This window comes from Mustela lutreola, chromosome 4 (assembly GCF_030435805.1).
Source record: "Mustela lutreola isolate mMusLut2 chromosome 4, mMusLut2.pri, whole genome shotgun sequence".
NCBI lineage: Eukaryota > Metazoa > Chordata > Mammalia > Carnivora > Mustelidae > Mustela > Mustela lutreola.
In genome coordinates, this window is record NC_081293.1 from 109,128,299 (window position 1) to 109,141,009 (window position 12,711).

Consider the following 12,711-nt stretch of genomic DNA (forward strand, 5'->3'; position numbering starts at 1 on the left):
TGGGGGAGGGGCTGCGAAGGGCCCCGAGAGGGCTCCTCCCTGCTCCCCCTGCATCTGTGCCTCACCCCTGTTGTCTTCACCTTTCTGTCCACCCTTATTTTCCAACTCAAAGGGCTCCGGGTAGCCTAGAGTCTCTCGGGTTTCTCATAAGCCCTCCGGGCAGTTTCCTGTCTGGGTGTCCGTCCTGATTGTAAGGCCTTCACAGAGCAGGGACACATGGCAAGTGGGTGTGCAGACAGAAATCCCGCCCTGCTCCTAGATGGGGCTTGGGACACCTCACAGGCTCACCTACGAGGGAGGCCAGATCTGGGCACTGGCTCTCTGACCCCTTGCTCTGTGCGGGGACACAGCTCTGGTTCCAGGGGTCATGAGGAGGGATCCAGATCTCTTCAGGCCCAGCGTTAGCATGACAAAGCCTGGGTAACATTGCAGAGGCCTGGGTCAGACTCCTGTGCTGCCCACTCTGGCCACCACCCCGTCGAGAGCCCATTTTCTGAGCATGACAGTGCCGTGTCACGGAGCAGCTGTGAGAGTGGACATGTGAAATGATACCATGTGTAAGGACTCGGTCGGTGGTTAGTCCTGGGAGATGAGGACAATAGGGAATATGGTAGAGAAGGGGGAGGAGGAGGAGTCGATGTTGCCAGCAGTGACGACGGGGATGGAGTGATGAGGCCGATGGGGTCCTCAGAACGTGTGACCTGTGCTTTGTCTTCAGGGTCACGGGCGGGGAATTGTTCGAGGATATCGTGGCCCGAGAGTACTACAGCGAGGCGGATGCCAGGTGGGTGTGCAGGCCTCTGTCCTTCCGGCTCCCTTCTCTTCCCAACCCAGCCTCATTCGGTCGCCACCGGCCCCCAGGGCCCGCGTGTGCTCCTGTGGGCAGAGCGGCTCACACGGCTGAGGCAGACGGTCTGCCGGCCGGAGGCGGCGTTCCTGCTGGGAGCCTGGAGTACGTCCCAGGAGTAGCCACTTTTGTGTCCTCCCCCAGATCGGAGCCGGCCGGAGTCAGGGAGTGCCCGGGCCAGCTCTGCTTCCCTGGAGTGGGGATGGCCCAGAGAGGGGCTTTTTCGCTGGGGGTGGGCAGTGGAAGGGGGAGTCATGGTGTTCCCCACTCCCCCACCTTGGACATCTGTCTGTGGCCCACAGCAGGCACCTGGCAGGGCCTTCCTCGAGAAGATGGGCAGTTTCCAAATGCTTTTCTGAAGATGGGGCAGGGGTCCCTTTCTGTGCCGTCTTTCCAGAGCCAGAGGCAGGAAGAGCAGACAGGAAGGGAGAGCCTGTCCATTGTGGGCAGGAAGCCAGGGCCCTGTGTGGAGTGATGGAGGGGTTCAGGCTCCCTCTGGCTGAGGCTCCTGTGGGGGGCCCCTGGACAGCCCTTCCCCCTGGGGTCAGCCATCCCAGGGGATGAGGGCCCCAGGGACATCAGGGGGCTGCCGCAGCCTGCTGCTGGGGACACAGGGCCCTCCTTCCTGGAAGGGATGCCATTGGCGGGCAGCTGGCAGCTGTGGCCCATGCATCTCAGCCTGAGGACAGCTGGGCCCCAGAACCCCTCTTGTGACAAAGACAGAAGGCTGCTCTGGTCACTCTAGGTGCTGGTGTTCACTATGGATGCTTTTTATTTTTAATTTTTCATGTTACTTGCTCCTAAAAATTTCATTAATGAGCATATCTTCCTTTTCTAGTCCAGAAAATGAATATTATTATTTCATTTTAATTTTTTTAAAAAGATGTTATCTATTTGAGAGAGAGAATGAGCCGGGGTGGGGAGAAGCAGAGGTAGAGGGAGAGGCAGGCTTCCCTCTGAGCAAGGGGCCCATAGACACAGGGCTCAGTCCAGGGACCCTGAGATCAAGGCTGAGCCGAAGGCGTTTGCTTCACTGACTGAGCCGCCAGGTGTCCCTTGAATACTATTTTTTATTTTTTTATTTTTATTTTTATTTTTTTAAAGATTTTTTCTTTATTTATCTGACAGAGATCACAAGTAGGCAGAGAGGCAGGCAGAGAGAGAGGAGGAAGCAGGCTCCCTGCAGCGCAGAGAGCCCGATGTGGGGCTCGATCCCAGGACCCTGGGACCATGACCTGAGCCGAAGGCAGAGGCTTAACCCGCTGAGCCACCCAGGTGCCCCGAATACTATTTTTTAAAGTAGCTTTTTGTGACTCGTTTCTTTACCCACAGGCGACCGTGCCTGCTGGCAACGGCCGGAGCGAGTTCCGCAGCGGCCTGGGTCCCCATTCAGGGCCTCCTGGGTCCTCCAGGGTCGGGGCCGGGGTTGGGGGGTGTCAGGGACAGGGCACAGGGGCATGGGCTGCTTTCCCAAGGCTCCACTAGGAAGGACCTTTGTTTCGTCTGCTCACCTGGGAGTGGCCGGTCCCCTTCGGGAGCAGATTGGTCCTCATTTTCTCCTTTAAGAAAAGTAGGGAGAGCAGCCGAGCCGCATGCCCGGGCTCGGTGGGGCCAGGGTGGGGATGTCCGCAGAGTGGGCGCCTGCCTGCCAGGCCTGGGCTGTCCTGACCTCTTCCGGCGTGGGAGGAGCTCTGGGGAGGCCAGGTGGGCAGGGTCCTGCTGGCTGGCGCAGGGCCCGGGGCCCACCACCAGGGCAAAGCCAGCATGAGGAAGGCCTGCCTTACAGTTCTGCCACCATGGCCACGTGGCAGCCTGCATCCGGGCCGCGGGCCTTCTCGGCCCTCTGTGTCCCCACCGGCAGCGCCCTGCCTCTGGGGCCTTTTCCTCAGCACTCTTCACTGCCTGGAGCCTGGCCCCTTCTCTGCATTCCGCAGCAGGTGCTCCCAACTCAGGGGTGTTAAGGCCCATGGCTGCAACTCCCTCTTGGCTGGGAGCCCCTGGGTGCTGCTCCCCACCCCGGCCCGCCCACGCCCAGCCGTGCACACGCCCTATGCTCCCTGACACCTGTGGCCTCCGAGCTCCTCCCTCACCTGCCTGCCCCTCCTGCCTGTGTCTCGGCCTTGTCTCCAACACCCCCTCCAGGCCCTGGCCCTGCTGCTTGATGCCCGGGGATCCCTCTGGCCCCAGTCCTGTTGGGGACCCTGTCAGGGAGGGCCCCCTTGGTGTTAGGGGCCCCTTGGAACTGGCCCAGAGGAGACAGAGCTGGGGTTCCCCCCACAAATGCCTCGTTTTCTCCCACGAAGCCTGCCTTGCTCATTGCCCAGTGCGGAGAAGGCGATGAGAGGACTCTCAGGGAGTGCCTCTGGGCACCTCTTGTCCCCGGAGCTCTGGCCCTGCGTTTGACCTTTGTGCTGGTGCTTTGTTTCCGGGCAGGAGGACCTGACCATCTGCCGTAGACTCGCCCACGGGCATCGTCAGGAACCGTGGCGGGGGTGCCCAGGCTAACTGCCATCCTGGGAGGGCTACCTGGCTCTGGGGATCTGCCCCTGAGAGGGGTCGTTGGCCCCGTGCGGAGGCAGGGAGATCCAGCCCTGGGGCCTGCCAGAGCCAGTGCTGCTCGCGGTGGGGTGTGCTGGGGCTGCCATCGTGGCGAGTCTCTGGTGAGGGCGGGAGGAAGGCAGGCGCTGCTGTTCTGAGCTCTTTCCTGATCCCACTTCAGAGAAATGTGGCGGTTTGTGGGGAACGTGGAGTGTCTTTTTCCAAAGCAGGGAAAGCAAAGGTCAAAATATTTATGACCCAGTTTTTTAGAACCCTAGAAAGCTATGTGGGTCTTGAGAGATGTTTCAAGGGCCCCTGAGAATCCGACTGCCCCAGCGAGGAGGAGGCGGTGGCAGGGGTGCAGCTGGGGTGACCCCAGAGCCTGGTACCAGGAGAATGGTGTCCAGGACCCAGTCAGCATCTGGAATGCTCTTGGCAACAACTCTGGCCCCAAAAGGCCCCACCAGGAAGATGGCACCGTGTGAGCAGGAGGGAAGGTGGGCAGGACTCCAGGCTATGCTCCCAGGCTGGAGTGGGCAGGGGGCCGGAAGTTCCCAGGAGCCTCCCAGGCCAGGGCCTCCTGGAATGGGCTTCTGCAAGCTGCGGCGTCAGGCCCCCACCACCATGTGGCTGGCGGGGAGCCCAGCTTAGGCAGCTCCCTCCTGCCCGCCAGTTTCTCCCTCCTGGCGCCCGTGAAGCCCTGGAGTGGGGTCTGTCCTCGGTCCCACAGTGCTCTCGGAGAGACACGCTGGCTGGGAGTGTGGGCTCACGTCTCTGGTGCTGCTTTGGGCCCTGCGTTCCCAGGAAGGGACAAGGAGAAAAGCGGTGGTGCAGCCCCCAGTCTGAGCCAACATTCCCAGTCTGTTCTGTAGCGCACGGACCTGTGGGTCCGGCAGACATTCTCGGAACCTGTCCCTGCTGGGCATGGCCCTATCATGAGGAAAGAACCCCGTTGGGACTGTTGCAGAGGCTGTGGAACTGTGGGACTGTGGTGGGCGGCCCAGAGGGTGTTGTCAGGGCTCAGAGCCAAGGAAGGGTCTCAAGGGGCAGGCAGGTGGAAGGTGGGCTTGACCCAGAGCCAAAGCAGGTTGTGCCGCAGGCTCAGCAGGTCTGACGAGAGGCCAGGGACCCCAGGGCCCACCAGAGTGGCCAGAGGCCCAGGCCATGTCCCCCTGTGGCCCACGAGGCCTGTTGGTGCAGGCAGGGCAGGCTCCTACGGGACAGTGGGGCCAGCACCGAGCCGCAGCAGCTTGGGAGGGGGCTGGTCTGCCAGGGCTCCCCATCACCCCCAGTTCCCTGCCAATGCCACAGTGCGAGGTGGGCCCAGGGACCGGTGGCCGAGCGCCGGGTATGAGCGCTGACAACCCCGGGCTCTGCCTGCACCCCACGTCCTACCCAACCTTAGAGGAGGGCCCCCGGTGGAGTGGTCCCCCCCGCGAGCTTGCCGTGGGGGTCAGCCCACAGGTGCTGAGCGCATGGCCACCGTAACGAGGGGCTGGCGCCATCAGGACGGGGATGAGGGCCATGGGGGATGGTTCTAGGCAGATGAGGGCTTTGTGGGAGTCGTAAGAACGAGGCAGGTTTTGAGGGTGAGTTAGGCCAGTACACAAGAACAGGAGACCCCAGGTCCTGAGATTTAGGGCATGAGGGGGCTGTGGTTCCAGCCCGTGGTGGCGCTGACAAGAGGTGGCCTCCCCCAGGTCTGGGCCCCGCTCCTTCTGACCCCCTGCAGAGCTCAGACACTGTTGTCATTAGGGTTCCCAGGTCCTGGCTTGTGCAGGGAGGAAGCTCGGGTTTCCTTCCTGTGCCACGGGCAGATGTCCCTCAGGTGTGTGCTCTCCCAGCTGTGCCCAGAGCTACTTGAGGACCCAGTCTGGTCCCTCACCCCATGCCCTGTTCGAGGTTAGAACAGCTGACCCTCAGGTACCTGCCAGGTCCAGGCATGGTGGGAAGGGTCCTGAAGCAGTCTGCCTCCCTGCCTTGCCCCCCACTCCCCCGCCCGAGGGGCTGTGAGTGCTGTCCTGGGCAGGGGGCTCCTGGCGGCCTGTGGCTGGCCATGCTGCAGGGGTGGCTGGGACCCCAAGGAGGCAAGGGCTGGCTCTGGGGCAGCCGGCAACCGTGGGCACCCTCGGGGCACCTGGGGGAGGCAGGCTCGGGCCCCAGGGTGTTGTGTCCTTGGGGCCTGGGGCGTGAGTGATGAGCATGTGCAGGTGTGCTAGGAGCCCGAAGGCAGCTCTGAGCTCTCCCTGCAGCCAGGCGTGCCCAGGAGGCCCCCTACATCTCCCTGGCTCAGGACTCGGGACAGAGGCAGGAAGCCTTCAGGACCACGGGGCTGCCCCGGGGCCGAGCAGCCAGTATGGCCAGCTGTGGGATTGCCGCTGTGCCAGGACCGTGGGCCTCTGGTGGCCACCCCGCTCCACATGGCTGGCCTGCCCAGAGGGGTGTGGGCTCAGCCCTGGTCCTCCTCCCAGAGGATGTCTGGTGCGGGGTCAGGCCTGGGCGGCCTGAGCCGGGGGAACAGGGGTGTGTCCTCTGAGTACTGCTGCTGTGGGCCTGGTCAGAGGAGAAGGTGGGGCGTGGGGGCTGGCCCTGCCCTGTGCTGGCCACAGGGGACCCCCTTCTAGCTGGCATCTCCTCCCCTGTGTGGTAGGCGGCACCTTGACTCTGCTTTCCTGCGAGCCCAGTGCCACATAGCACCCCATTCCCCACCCCTGCCTCTCGTGGCCACCCTCACTAACACGCCTGCTGTTCGCCGCAGTCACTGTATCCAGCAGATCCTGGAGGCGGTTCTGCACTGCCATCAGATGGGGGTCGTCCACAGGGACCTCAAGGTGAGTCCCCAACCCTGCTCTGGGCCAGCTGGCCACTGGCAGCTGCGCGTCCTGCAAGAAGGCCCCCCCCACCCGGAGCGCGAGGACGAGCACGTGTGGGGACACAGGCAGGGGTGTGTGTATATGCGCGTGTCTACTCGGGGTGTTTGGGTTGCAGGGGGGAAACACAGACCCAGCGGGGGGCGCACACAGGTGACCTGCACACAGGTGGGGCAGATGCCAGGGGAGCAGGGTTGGGGAGGGCGGCCCCGCTGGCCTCTGCCGGTGTCCAGCCCGTCCTGTGAGTCTGCTGCCCTGGGCTCACTCCAGGCAGAGCGGTTTGTTCCCCCGCAGGGCACCGCGTGGCCTCAGGGGGAGCAGCACCCCCTCCAGCTTCCCTGCCTCTCATTGTCTACAAAATGGGCTTTCCTCTGGGCTGGGCTCTGGGGGAAGGGTCTGTCGTTCCTGCCGAGAATCCCCAGGTGGCACTTGAGACCGACCTTCCCAGGCTGAATGGGGTTACACCTCCCTTGGGCCCCTGATCTTTGCAGGGACTGTTCTGAGGATGGTGCTGGTCTTTGCAGGGGCTGCTCTAGGGATGGTGTCACACCAGGAGCAGGCCCAGGGTCCCCTCCCGTGCCCTTTCCGTCTGTCTCTGCATGTCCCACATGGTCCTGTGTCCTTGCCTGCTTTGTGTGCCCGGGTGGTGGGCCTCATTGCCGGGCACCACGTTTGGTCTGAAGCTGCGCCCCGTGGCAGCGGGCCCCCCACCATGGCCATGGAGCCCGTGAGGCATGAACATATGTGCGCCCCTGCTCCCCGGCCCCGGCATGTCCTGGGCCACACCAGCCTGATGAAAAGAAGAAAAGGGCAGGACAGTGGACCTTCTGCCTCCTGCTGGGCGTGGGGGGCAGATGGCGTCTCCTCTTCCAGAGAGGACGCCTGTCCCCTGATGGGGACAGACCCCCAAGGCCATCCCGTGGTGGGTTTGTGCTCAGCCGAGTGCTGTGTGGGGAGAGCAGAGGGATTTGGCACCGTGTTGGGGGGTTGTGAGGGAACTGGAGGGAGCAGGGGTCCCCCACTCTTCTCTGGGGCTGAGCCCTCATCCATGGCAGTCCTGCCGGCCACTTCAGACCCCTCGATGTGGGTGCGAGGGGAGGTGGGGGCCCCCCCAGTCCCACTCACGTTGATCAAACAAAGACGTGCGGGGGCCTCTGGGCTGTGCTGGGCAGCAGGACCCCATGTCCACAGCACATCTCACACAGATGACATGCTGGGGACATGGGGCCCGGCCAGCTGTGTGGAGCCCGGGGAAGCGCTGGTCTCTGCCACGGGGCTGGCATTCTTCATGGGTTCCAGGGGCCATGGGCACATTCTGCCACCTCAGGGTCCCCAGCACTGTTAACAGGGTCTTTCCTGGGGCACCACCACAGCTGTACTCTCAATGGCCTGCCTGCTGGGACGGTGGCCTGGGGAGGGGGCTGAGGGCCCCTGGCGGTCGGGGACGAGGGAGGCTGGAGGCCAGAGCTCTGAGGGCTCTGCACTGACCGCTGAAGGCGGCCAGGCCAGGATGGGCAGCCCATGGACAGGGCATAGGGCACAGAGCGCCCTGTGGTGCTCCTGTGGGATGGGGGACGAAGTCCCTTCAGCTTGCTCAAGCGCACTGTTCCTGAGGCGGGGGCATGTAAGGGGCCTTTTCCCGCTGGGGGTGCTGGATGGCCCGAGGCTGAGGGATGGGGCGGTCAGATGCTCTGCGCTGCTTCCTTACTCTGGTCCTCTGGTGGGGGAGGCGCCATTCCTCAGGCAGCCCCCCACCGACTCTGAGCACCCAGATGTGGGACACGGCAAGCGTACTGCCTGCCGGGCTAGTGAGGGGCTCTCGAGTCTGCCTGCCACTTTCTGAGTTTTCGGCCTGGGTGTGACAGCTCCCCTCTGCCCCCTTGGGTCACAAGGAATCTGCTGGGGCAGCTCCCACCGGGCAGGGTGTCAGCCTGCAGATCACCATCCCATCTGCTATGCCCCCTCCCCTCCGTGCCCTGTGGCGTGACCCTCACGCGTACTGGCGTGTCATCTTCCCTGCAGCCCGAGAACCTGCTCCTGGCCAGCAAGTGCAAAGGGGCGGCCGTGAAGCTGGCAGACTTCGGCCTGGCCATCGAGGTGCAGGGGGACCAGCAGGCATGGTTCGGTGAGTGGGGACCCCTGGCCGCCTGGACCGAGGGTGGGGGTCTGCTGCCCTCTTGGCCTTCACACCACCCCTGCCCTGTCCCCAGGGTTTGCCGGCACGCCAGGCTACCTGTCCCCAGAGGTCCTGCGCAAGGAGGCCTATGGCAAGCCAGTGGACATCTGGGCATGCGGTGAGCCCTCTGTGGAGGTGGGGTGGGGCCGCGGGGCCGCGGTGGAGGGAGCCCTGCACCCGTGCCAGGCTTGCCCCTGGGCTGACTCAGGGTTGCTGTCCGCCAGGAGTCCCCCTCCCCACCCAGACTAGAATTGCTCATGTGACCCTGGTGGGGCCCACCTGGCTGAAGCCCACCACCCCAGTGCCTGCGCTGCACCCAGAAGAGAGGTCTGGGCCAGAAGGAGTGCACAGCGTGGGGTGGGTGGGGGACCCCATGCAGACCACTGTGGTGGGGTCGCTGCAGGAGCTGAGCCCTGGACGTGACCCTTGTGTTCTGAGGGCATGGGGGTGGGCTAGGGGTGGAGCCTACAAGGGGGATCCAGAGAGTGGGGGGCTGGGAGTGAGGTGGGGGTCTGGGAAAGAGGCCTGGGGGAGGGGTGCAGAGAGGGGGGTGGAGGGGTGTTAGGGGGCAGGGAGTGGGGGGCTGGGGAGGAGACTTGAGGGAGGGGTGGGGGCAGGGCAGCGCATGAGGCCAGCGCTCTGCTCTGCGCAGGGGTGATACTGTACATCCTGCTGGTGGGCTACCCGCCCTTCTGGGACGAGGACCAGCACAAGCTGTACCAGCAGATCAAGGCGGGAGCCTACGACGTGAGTGCTGGACCCTTTCTGCCCCTCCTCAGCTCGGGGAGGCAGGCCCACGTGAGAGACCTCAGAGGACCCTGGCTGCTGTCTGGGGAGGGGGCTTCACACTCCCTCATTGTCGCTTCCGTTTCTAGTTTCCATCTCCTGAGTGGGACACAGTCACTCCTGAAGCCAAAAACCTCATCAACCAGATGCTGACCATCAACCCCGCCAAGCGCATCACAGCCCACGAGGCGCTGAAGCACCCGTGGGTCTGCGTAAGTCCCCGCACGCAGACCCTGGGGTCCTCCGCCCGCTGCTGGCACATCCCGGGTCTCCTGGCTGTGCGCCTCAGGGGTCTGGGACCCACTGCGGGCTGTCAAGGCCTCCGTCTCGGGTCCGGCCTGTGTGTGAGGGGACGGAGTGTCGAGGCAGACGGCCTGGGTAGGAGACACGGCCGTCGGGAGAGCCAGGAGGGTGGGGGGGTTCCAGGTAGAAAGGGGCAGTGGGCTCAGGGCTGGGCAGCCGGTGGGGGGGGACAGCTGAGCTCTGGCTGCAGTGGGCGGCTGGTGGCTTTGGCACAAGGGCCGTGGCACAGCTCTGCTGTCCTGAGCCCTCTCCCTGAGGGACGAAGACCTCTCGGAGCCTTTAGCAGGGTGTGATGGCCCCTCTCCCCACAGCAACGCTCCACGGTGGCCTCCATGATGCACAGGCAGGAGACCGTGGAGTGCTTGAAAAAGTTCAATGCCCGAAGGAAGCTCAAGGTAAGACCTGGGCCTCAGTGCCCAGCCCACCTATCCCACGGTCCGCGTGCTCGTCCACTGGGGGCTTGCCTGTGACTTGATGGCCCCAGGCCAGGAGTGGCCAGAGGGGTCCCGGCGGGCTGCGTGAGGGAAGGCACGGGGTCCTGGCGATCCTGGCACCCTCCCAGAGCAGACGGGTCAGGCAGATCCAGCCCTGCATGGCAGCGGCGCTTGGGGACCCCCCCAGGCTATGGAGGCGCAGGTGCCCCCGGTTGCTGCCCCGTGCCCCAGTGAGAGTGGGTGGGCAGCCTCGGACCCTGGCAGGCCTGGTGTGGACAGCAGCCTGAGCTGCTGGTGGCCGGGCGGGGAGGGGGAGGAGGAGGCCAGCCGCAGCAGCCCCGGGGGTCCTGAAGGCCCCTGGAAGCTGTGCTCAGCGGGCAGCCTCTGTTTTCACTCAGGAAGTGGGGGCCGGTCCCTGAGCAGCTGGAGAGCCGGTAGACTCTTGGGGTGCCAGGCTGGGACCCAGATCCTGAGGGTGCCCCCGGGCTGAGGTCTGGGCTGCGGTAGCTTGGCCTCAGCTGCGTGTCTCTCCCCAGGGTGCGATCCTCACCACCATGCTGGCCACAAGAAATTTCTCAGGTGAGAACGGTCAGCTCGCGGAGGGGAAGGCTTCCCAGGGAGCCGCTGCCAGTAGCCCGCCCCTCTCACGCCCCCCTTCCCCCCGGCCCTTCTTCCCCATGGCGCAGCGGCCTTCTGCCTGCTCAGGACCTTGAGGCCTGGACTCTGGGCAGCACCCCAGGGTCTGCCCCCATCCCGACCCAGCCCGGCCTGGGAGGCCGCCCGGCACACGTCCCTGTCCCTGCGTGTTGGGTCTGTGTCCTCGCTGCCGTCTGGGCCGCAGCCCTGTGTGTCTGTCCAGGTGTTGGTCGCCACCTCCGTGGCCTTGTCCTGAGCCCTCTGAGCACTCGTTCTGTGTGTGGGAGGGGAGAGGAGGACCCGGGACTTCTCCACCGAGCTCTGGACTCACTGGCGGCCACCCGCCCTGGCGCTGTGGGTGGGCGGGGCGGGGGGGGCGTGTGGCTGCTACGGGGGCATCTGTCAGCGACCCCAAGGCCAGGGGCCCTGGCAGGCCCACTGGGCAGAGCGTCGCCCGCGGGGCAGGTGGCCCCTTGGCTGTCCTGTGGTTGTGTGTCGCCCGCGTCACTGGGTGCGGGAGCGTCTGGGGTCCATCCCTGTTCGTCTGCATCTAGCTCCCCATCCTGTTCCTTTGGCTGTGGTACTGTGCTGCCGGGACCGGGGGTCGTGTGTCACACCAACACTAACGGGTCCTGTCCTGTGCGCATGCCCACTGGGCGCGAGAAGCCCCCGCTGGGGTTTTCTAAGGAGAAAGGAGGCAGACCCTTTTCAGCTGTCCGTCAGTCCCAGTCCTGTTCCCACTCTCCTGTGAACGGGACTCTGGAACCATCCGCCACCCAACTGTGGACTCTAATCTTCTTCTGCTTCCTTTGTCTCTCCCCTCCTTTCCCCTGCCCGCCCCGTCTGTGTCCGCCCCTCCCTCGTCTCTAACCCGGTGCTAACAGTGGGCAGACAGACCACCGCTCCGGCCACAATGTCCACCGCGGCCTCCGGCACCACCATGGGGCTGGTGGAACAAGGTAGATGCTCTTGCCCAGGGTCCCGCCTGTTGGCATGCAGCCCCTCGCTGCACGCAGCTGCCGGCTGGGCCTCCGGAGCTGCCCCCGAGGCCCCGGGAGCCCCCGCTCCCGCCGGGGACAGATCCCACACGGCAGCCCCCGCTGTCCCAGCAGCCTCAGACCCCATGCACTGAAGGAGGGTTCAGGCTAGGGGACACCCGAGCCATGCCTCCCCCCAGATGCATTTCACTGGACCTTGGTCCTGGCCCCTGAGTTTGGGGGTCAGGAGACCCCTCTGGTCAGAGCCCTGTGCTCTGTGATCTCTCTCCCTGCTTGTCTGTCATGACTCCCGTTCAGAGTGACCTTGACCACCTGTAGGAAGCCTCAGGGCTGCTGCTGGGTCTGAACCCTGAATGGGGGCTCTGGGGAAGAAGGCTTGGGGGCAGAGGTCCTGCACCATGAGAGCTCTCTTGCCAGCCCCCCGCACTCCCCGCCTGGCCCGCCCCCATGCACAAGCACCTGCACCATGCTGCTCCCGTCACTCGCTTGGAGCTGGAGGTCTGTGTGGGTCCGAGGTGCACATGTCTGCCCTGTGAGCTCCAGGACAGGGGCCTCAGCCCCCAGAGAATGTCCTATTGGGTCTTTCTGTGAGGCCCCCGGCCTCCTTCCAAATGTATGAGCAGAGAGGCTGCTTCTCTGGACCCTGCTCCTCCCAGGGGCCTCAGGCCAGCTCCTGCCCATCCCCCTGTGAGCTGGCCAGAGCCCTGAGGGCTAGCAGACCTCAGGATCTGCCAGGAGCCCAGCCCGAGCCAAGGCCAGTGCAGGCATAGGGCGCACAGAGCCTGTTGCAGCCCAGGGCCGACCCCAGGGCTCCCTGGATGGAGCCGCAGGGGCCGGTTTTCTGCTGGTGCCTTGTGCTTTGGCCCCAGCCAGCCGTCCACCCCATTTCTTGCTTCAAGGTCCTGCAGGGGGTGCATTCCTTAGCTGCCCCCTCCTGGGGATACTCCGGGCAGGGCCACCCTCTGGGAGGATGGTCTGTGCCCTTCTGTGAGCCCAGCAGACATGTCCGGCAGGCAAGGCCCCCGGAGGGCCATCCGGAGCACATGGCGGGGAGGAGGGCAGGGTGCCTGGGCACTCCTGGAGAAACGCGGCTGCCCAGTGCAGTGAGCGAGGCCACCGGGCT

At 64.7% G+C, this 12,711-nt stretch overlaps 1 protein-coding gene across 10 annotated transcripts in view; it reads left to right on the forward strand.

Annotated features, from left to right (window-relative positions):
- Positions 1-12,711, forward strand: part of CAMK2B (calcium/calmodulin dependent protein kinase II beta) — a 79,020-nt gene that overhangs the window by 50,979 nt on the left and 15,330 nt on the right. For 6 of the 10 annotated variants that reach the window (XR_009352769.1, XM_059170709.1, XM_059170715.1 and 3 more), the window contains exons 5-13: positions 719-784; positions 6,144-6,216; positions 8,278-8,380; positions 8,466-8,549; positions 9,084-9,178; positions 9,307-9,429; positions 9,832-9,915; positions 10,491-10,533; positions 11,475-11,549. Coding sequence is in view for 9 of the 10 variants with exons in the window: in XM_059170709.1 (XP_059026692.1) it covers positions 719-784; positions 6,144-6,216; positions 8,278-8,380; positions 8,466-8,549; positions 9,084-9,178; positions 9,307-9,429; positions 9,832-9,915; positions 10,491-10,533; positions 11,475-11,549 (746 nt within the window). In the remaining variant the exon portion in view is untranslated. The remainder of the gene's footprint in view (positions 1-718; positions 785-6,143; positions 6,217-8,277; positions 8,381-8,465; positions 8,550-9,083; positions 9,179-9,306; positions 9,430-9,831; positions 9,916-10,490; positions 10,534-11,474; positions 11,550-12,711) is intronic. The other 4 variants (XM_059170713.1, XM_059170714.1, XM_059170711.1 and 1 more) reach the window with 1 other exon arrangement.